At 50.3% G+C, this 7,500-nt stretch overlaps 1 protein-coding gene across 30 annotated transcripts in view; it reads left to right on the forward strand.

The window, feature by feature from the left end:
• The window catches only part of LOC134101444 (calcium/calmodulin-dependent protein kinase type II subunit beta), a 74,432-nt gene that overhangs the window by 59,305 nt on the left and 7,627 nt on the right, over window positions 1-7,500 (forward strand). For all 30 annotated transcript variants that reach the window (XM_062555124.1, XM_062555125.1, XM_062555131.1 and 27 more), the window contains one exon: window positions 240-288. In XM_062555124.1, the coding sequence (XP_062411108.1) occupies window positions 240-288 (49 nt within the window). The remainder of the gene's footprint in view (window positions 1-239; window positions 289-7,500) is intronic.

The raw sequence follows: 7,500 nt of genomic DNA on the forward strand, positions 1-7,500 counted from the left end.
CTGTGACATGGACCCATACATGTGAACTTGTGTTTATGAGTGTCTTGGCAGTTGGCATGCACATGTGTGTGTTTGTGTGTGTGTGTGTGTGTGTGTGTGTGTGTGTGTGTGTGTGTGTGTGTGTGTGTTTGAACACGTAAATTGTTTTTGTGTGTGTGTGTTTGAACACGTAAATTGTTTTTGTGTGTGTGTATGTGTGCGCACCGGCTCACTGTTTAATTCTTCTGTCTTTTCTGCAGGAGTCTTCAGACAGCAGTAACACCACCATTGAAGATGAGGACGTGAAAGGTGGGTTTGGTGGCACCTCACTACCAGAGACCAACCCAGGTGTGATAGAACAGGACCGCTGGTCCAGAGAGACCATGCAGGGATCTCAGTGTATCTTCGAGCTGGGCTAGAAGTCCCAGGACATCATATGAAGACCTCAGAGAGGTCGTAGAACAGGGGTAATGTTCTCTGGGAGTTACGAGGACCTCTAACATTCAACTTAAACAGGGCTAGTACTTCAGAGACCAAAGAGGAAACTCAACCATGTAGCTTAGAACAATGTAAGTAGGCCCTGGCAACCACGTGAGGACCTCCAGGGACATCAACCCTCCCCAAGGAGATCCATCTGACTGATTTCAGAACCAGTCTCTACAGCATAGCCTCATACTGGAGCACGTAGTTCAGCCAAGAGGCTCTCATGGGAGTGGAGGGGAGGGGAGGAGAGGGGAGGGGGCTCTCGGTAGATTTGCCCCATGGAGATCAGTTTGACTGACTTCATACCCACTCTCTTTACAGCATAGTAGCAATCCTGCGAGTTTGACATTCTGATTGGTTGACGCCAAACCGTGTCATAGCTCATTACCATAAAGTTAACTGAGGCTCAACTTTTTTTTGACGCCTGTGACGCTCATGAAGCCACGCTCACGCCCAGAACGCTTTTGACGCCGGTAACGCCGACTCTCCATAGAAAATGAATGATTTCCGGCGCTCTTGACCCTTTTGACGGTCTTGGTCTGAACGCACAGTAAGTGCACTCTGTAGGCTGCAGCCCTTTCCCCATGAGGATCTGTTTGACTGATTTCTCTACAGCATAGGCCTCACACTTTAGTGCACTGTACCCTGTAGGCTGCGACCTCTTCTAGTTCAGCTCCTGATCTGGCCCTCACTTAGGTCAGTTCCCAGCTCAGCTACTGTAAGAGGCTCTCAGGGACGTCTTTGTAGATGTGGCCCTCACTTACTGTAGGGTTCAGCACTTTGACAGAGCACAGAGGGGGGAGTTTTTAAAACTATACGCTACATGGTTCCCCAGTAACTTGGGCCGTATGTCTTATTGGTCATCAGCATTTGCCACACATAGGGCTACAGATGTACAGATATAGGGCTAACAGCTTAATGATAGAATCCTCATTCACCAATTTACTTCAGTGCTGTTTCTCTTGGTTCCTAAGATGCATTTAAAGTAGTACAAGGTAGGACTTCCTCCTTCTCGTCAGTTTTCAACGCATCTTAGCGTTGAAAATCTTATCCCAAAGGTCATGCTCCTACCTGCAACAGCAATATTACATCATGCAATACCAGGCTTTCTGGTCATACGTTGTAAAACAATATTGTTAGTCAGTGTGCCATCAAAATGAGTTTGAAACCATTATATAAAAGTAAAAAATATCGCCATGGGGTGTGTTTCCCAAAACCATAGTTTCGGAAATTACACCGCAGGCTTACAGTGCCTCTGTGTAGTGTGGCAGCCTGTGAATCTACTGCACCTGACGAAGCTTCATGAAGCCACCTGAGTATGATAAGCCAGTAGTGTTGGTTTTGGCAGGAATCCCAAAAAAACACTTCACACTTCCTGGGCTGCGGCAGTACCAGAGCTCAAAATGGCAGAAGCCTGTCAATCACGTTGCTTAGTCTAGAGAAAACAGATAAGCATCTGAGATTGATTCAACAGGCAGATGTTTGTACCGGTATGTGTGTTTGTGTGGTGTTTTGCATAAATTAGCATAGTGGGCAAGGTGCTTCTGCTAACACCTCTCAAGTAAAGAACAAACAAACAAACAAACAAACAAATAAACAAATAAATAAAGATCATGGGTACAGTACCCTGGGAACAAGCACAATAATGTCCATCTGTACTGTGAGTGGCTTTGGAGAAAACAAATGCAGATGTACCAGTCAGTGTGGTTGTTGGTGTGTGTGTGTGCTTGTGCGCACGTGTTTGTGTGTGTGTGTGTGTGTGTGTGTGTGTGTGTGTGTGTGCGTGAGATGGTGGCCTCCTCGCTCCTGGTTGCCGTGGTGTCCCTCACCTGCTGGTGTGAACTGAAGCAGGGAGCGGAGGGCGCCTGGCTGAGATTCACAGCGCCGGGCTTGGCAGGAGACGAGGAGGAGGAGGAACAAGGCAAGGGCACCTTGGGTTTATTTTTAGCCGTGTGTGAGGAAAACGGAGTGAGAACACCAGAGAAAAGAATGAGAGAGAAAGAACGAGAGTGAGAGAATGAGAGAAAGAGAGAGTGCAAAAGAGAAGAGAAAGGGAAATATTTATAACTTGGAGAAGTAGAGAGTGATGTGCAAAATCTAATGTATTCGTTGGGAAAAGTGTGTGTGTGTGTGTGTGTGTGTGTGTGTGTGTGTGTGTGTGTGTGTGTGTGTGTGTGTGTGTGTGTGTGTGTGTGTGTGTGTGTGTGTGTGTGTGTGTGTGTGTGTGTGTGTGTGTGTGTGTGTGAGTGTGAGTAAGTGTGTGAGATGGCACATCTATTGTAAGACCTGTCATGTGCGAGTTAGTCAGGCTGCTGCTGTTTCCTAATGAGGTCCGTTTGCCTCCTGTGCTGAAGCGCTTTCTGTTCAGGCAGTCCTCTGGGCTCCTCTGGGGTCCTCTGAGTTCCTATTCGTTATGTTTGGAGCTTCAAGTGACATCACACAGGTGCTGCTGGGTGGAAGTGGGCGTTCTCACACAGCAGGGCTGCCTGGTCCTGTGGATGGAGTGGACCCGGGCAACAGCGTCAGAACGTCCAGCGTCAGAGCGTCCCTCCATGCTGTCCCCTCTGTCTCCAGCCGTCTCCTCCATCTTCCTCCCCACCGCTCTAGTCGCACTGTTCCGTGACTCCTGTCTGTCCTCTTGCTGTTTTCAATGTTCTTTTCTCTCTGTCTGTCTCTCTGTGTGTGTGTGTCTCTGTGGCTGTGTATGCGTGTCGGTGTGTGTGTGTGTGTGTGTGTATCTGTGTGTGTGTGTGTGTGTGTGTGTGTGTGTGTGTGTGTGTGTGATGTCCCCCTCCAGCGAGGTCAGTAGAGAGCAGCTCAGTAAAGCCCTCCCCAGACTCCAGCCACTCTACACCTGCAGCAGCACCTGCCCCCGTCATCTTCTGTAAGTGGTAGTTTAGCTGCTTGGCCCTATAGCCCTGAGCCCCATTCTGCACGTGTTGCGCCCCCTCCCCCCTCCTCCTCCTTCTGCCTGATAACCCCCCCACTTCCCCCCCATAGCACAGGAGGCATCCCACAGGGCAGCTGACTCAGGTCTGAAGTCAGTCCTGATCCAACTAGTTTTGGTCCTTGTCTGACAGCGCAGATAAACAGACCAGAGGTGCATTCAAAATTCGCAAACACAGGCAAATGTTCGCAGACATTTGCGAAAAAAAGTTCTCTGTTTGCCTTGAGTTTGTGGTGAACTTTTGCAAACACTCGCAAGCAGTTTGAGGAGGTGGTTCTCAGCGACTGTTTGCTTCTGTTATTCAAGGAATTTTGAATGCACCTCAGATCTAGCACTGGACATGGCACAGATGTGCCGGCCAGGTCTGACCAGGATCAGCGTTCGCTGCCCTCTGGGATCTCTGCCCCGGTAGTGAGCCTGAGATATGACCCCTCCGCTCGAGTTGACGTTGACCCTTGACCTCACTCACCCCAGTCTCACTCGAATATCCAGCACGACAGCTCTCTGGTCACCTCAGTGGACCATGAGAGCACAGTACCTATAAGCAACTAGTAGCCCCTGCAGCTCACAGACCCTGCGCTTGATTGGTCCTGCCTGGCGGCTAAGCAGGTGAAGTGCGAGCCGGCTGGGCGCCCAGGCTGCGCAAGGCAGAACCAATCGATCAGGATGCTTGTAGAGTTCCAGTGAAGGATGTCTTAGTGCCAACTTGGCCAGCCCAGCACGCTGTAGCATTTCCCCCGCATGAGTTTCCTCTTAATACTGGAATGTTAATCTCAGAAAATAGCTATAGTACTGGATGGATAAGACTTTATATTATCGTCTAAACAATGCACTTCATTAGAAATGCTCTGGTAGAGATAGACCCTGGTTTATCTCTGAGACAGGCATGGTTTTTCAAATGCACAGAGTAGTATGGAGCTGACTACAAGTGAGCTACTGTATACTGAAGCATGGTGTTCCAATGTGGGTGCAGAATATGTGGAAGGTTTTCTATTGGTTATTATATGCTGCCACCTTGTGGTTGCAAATGAAACAGCATGTAGTGAAACACAAACAGCATGTCCAGCTCGAGGATTGACCAAACCCCTCACCTACTCCCCCTCCCACACACACACACACACACACACACACACACACACACACTGCATATAGCTGCTTGGATTTGAACCCCCCCCCTCTCCCCCCCTATACTCTAAATTGTGGATTTCTCCCTCCATGGCATTCCGTTGCCCCCGTCACTGTTGGGTGGCATTCTGTTGCCCCGGTCACGGTGGTTGTGGCCTCCTGTTGCCCCTCCAGCCTCCAAGCTGTCCGACCTCTTGGGCACGGTGCGTCGGAGTTCGGGTCCCGCCGGAGGACTCGATACCGAGGGAGGGGCGCAATCGGCCGTCTCCCCCCCTCACACACCCGCCGCGCAGAGTGAGTAGCCGAGCCTGGACGCACGCTGCCTAAACTCCTAAACGCCACTCATTTCCTAACGCGCGTGCACACACACACACACACACACACACACACACACACACACACACCAAACACACATTTATGTTTCCTGAACCACTGAACACCACGCCAGCACTGTACTCTCTCACACATTCACTCACATCGTCAGTCCTTCAACTTCAGTCTGTCTCTGTCACTCTCTCTCTCGCTCTCTTTCTCTCCATCTCTGTCGATCACTCTCTTCTCTCTCTCTGTTTCTCTGCAGCACTGTTCCACTCTCTATCCTCTCTTCTTTTCACTCTCTCTCCATCTCTCCATCTCTCTGTCTGTCTCACTCCATGTCTCTCTGCTGGTGGGACCCACTGCATGTTGTTCAAGTTTCCTCTTCATTCACTTTCATTGTTGTTCCTTCTTCATTTGTCTATTCTCACTCCTCTGTGTGGCATTCTCTCTCTCTCTCTCTCCCCCTCTCTCTCTGTCTCTCTGACACATCCCCTCTGTTGTTTAGTCTGGTGTTTCTCTGTTGTTGCCTAATTAATGATCATTCTGTGATGTCACGCATGCCCCCGCCCCCCTTCACCCCCACCCCTCTCCTTCCTGTGCCACTATATGTTCCTTTCCTGTCTCTGCCGACACACATACACACACACACACACACACACACACACACACACACACACACACGCCTCCACCCCCCTCACCCCCCTCACCTCCCCTCCCAGCCCGCCTGACAGACCTGGTGAGCAGTGTGTTCCGTGCGCCGGCCCCCCAGGTTACCAAGGAGACCTCGCGGGCCCCGGCCCCCCCCTCCTCCACTCCTCACGCCCCCCCGCCCCCCTCCCACACCCCCTCGGGCTCCTCAACTCTGAGCCTGCAGTGTGAGTACAGAACCATACGCACCAAGTGTGTGTGCACAGGAGTGTGTGCATGTATACAGTATGAATATTACTCTCACATTACTCTGTGTGTGTGTGTGTGTGTGTGTGAATGTGTGTGTGAAAGAGAGAGAGAAAAAGTAAATATCTTTTGTTTCTGCATGTATGATGATTATAATGACGATGAGGAAGAGGAAGTGTGTGAGAGTGTGTGTGTGTGTGTGTGTGTACACACACTATCAAGGATAAACTCTCTCTAGGCTGCTGTGGCACCGAGCTTCAAATGAGGGATTTAGGGTGTGAGTCACCTGAAGCATGACCCGCTTGTCACTTACAGCCTTGACCGTGTGTGTGTGTGCGCGTGTGTGTGTGTGGGTTTGTGTATGTGTGCGTGTACGTGTGTGTGTGTGTGTGTGTGTGCGTGCGTGCGCCCCTCTGAAGGACAGAGAGGGGGGGACCCCTGTGGGACACTTGTTTAGTGGGGACCCGCTGTGTGTGGTGTGAACGAGGGATAGAGGAGCAGAGGAGGAGGAGGAGAGGACATGTCAGGCCTCATGCCGCTAAGCCCTCTCTCTGCAGGAGAGAGGAGAGCAGGAGGGATTGAGAGGAGGGAGAGAGAGAGAGAGGAGCAGGAGGGAGAGGAGGAGGGAGGAAGTAAATCTTTCCCAAAGCGCTAAGGGACAGGAATAGCATGTTGAGCTCAGCACGCCCCGAGAGAGAGAGAGAGAGAGAGAGAGAGAGAGAGAGAGAGAAGGAGAGAGGGAGATAGAGGGAGAGGGAAAGGGGGCAGATGAAACCAGATCCATACCAGGATGAAGGACTCTGAGGAGGAATTTCATGGATTGAATGAGCTTCCTGTGATTGCAACACTGTGTGTGTTGACTTAGGGGTGGCTGCCGTGCGATCTGACCGCCTGCTGCGTGTGTGTGTGTACTGTATGTGTGTGTGTGTGTGAGCAAAGTCTCAAGGACTCAAGACTTTTGCTCATGAATGTGTGTGACAGCGTGTGTGTGTGTGAATGTGTGTGTGTGAGAGAGGGAGTATGAAGCATGAGATGAAGATGATGTCTTGAGAAGTCAAACAGATCTAGAAATGAGGGGAAAGCCAGAGCAGCATGAATAAGGATCAGAAAGGTAAGTCTGTCTGGGGCGGCAACTTGCCCAAACACACAGGGGGGTACTGGACTGCAGAAGTGTGTGTGTGCATTAGTGTGTGTGTGTGTGTGTGTGTGTGTGTGCATTAGTGTGTCTATGAGAGACATATGGAATGAGTGTTTTTCTTGTAAAGACAATTGTGCTGGACCCCAGTGTGTACGCAGAGTGTGTCTTGAGAGGTGTGATGGTCGCCAAACAAATCTGTCGTATGATCGCTACCATGTCGCTACCTTCTTGAATTTCCCCTTGGGGATCAATAAAGTATCTATCTATCTATCTATCTATCTATCTATCTATCTATCTATGTAATGTGCATGTGTGTGCGGTTTTGAGAGCCGCACTTCTCGCTGGTTTTGTGAAAGTGACACGAGCTTAATCTGCAGCTCTCGAGCTGCACCCTCTCTTTGACTGGATGAGCAGAGGGAAGTGTGTGTTCGCAGTGGGCTTTTAGTCTGGATGACCTCTGGCCCAGATGTGGCCCACACGCAGATCAGCGTGTATGAGACTGTATGGGAGATGAACTAGATACCACTGTGTGTGAAACAATGGGAGATGAACTAGAGACCAGCGTGTATAAGGCTGTGAGACATGAACTACAGACCAGCGCGTATGACACTATGTG

This window comes from Sardina pilchardus, chromosome 14 (assembly GCF_963854185.1).
Source record: "Sardina pilchardus chromosome 14, fSarPil1.1, whole genome shotgun sequence".
Taxonomy (NCBI): Eukaryota; Metazoa; Chordata; class Actinopteri; order Clupeiformes; family Clupeidae; genus Sardina; species Sardina pilchardus.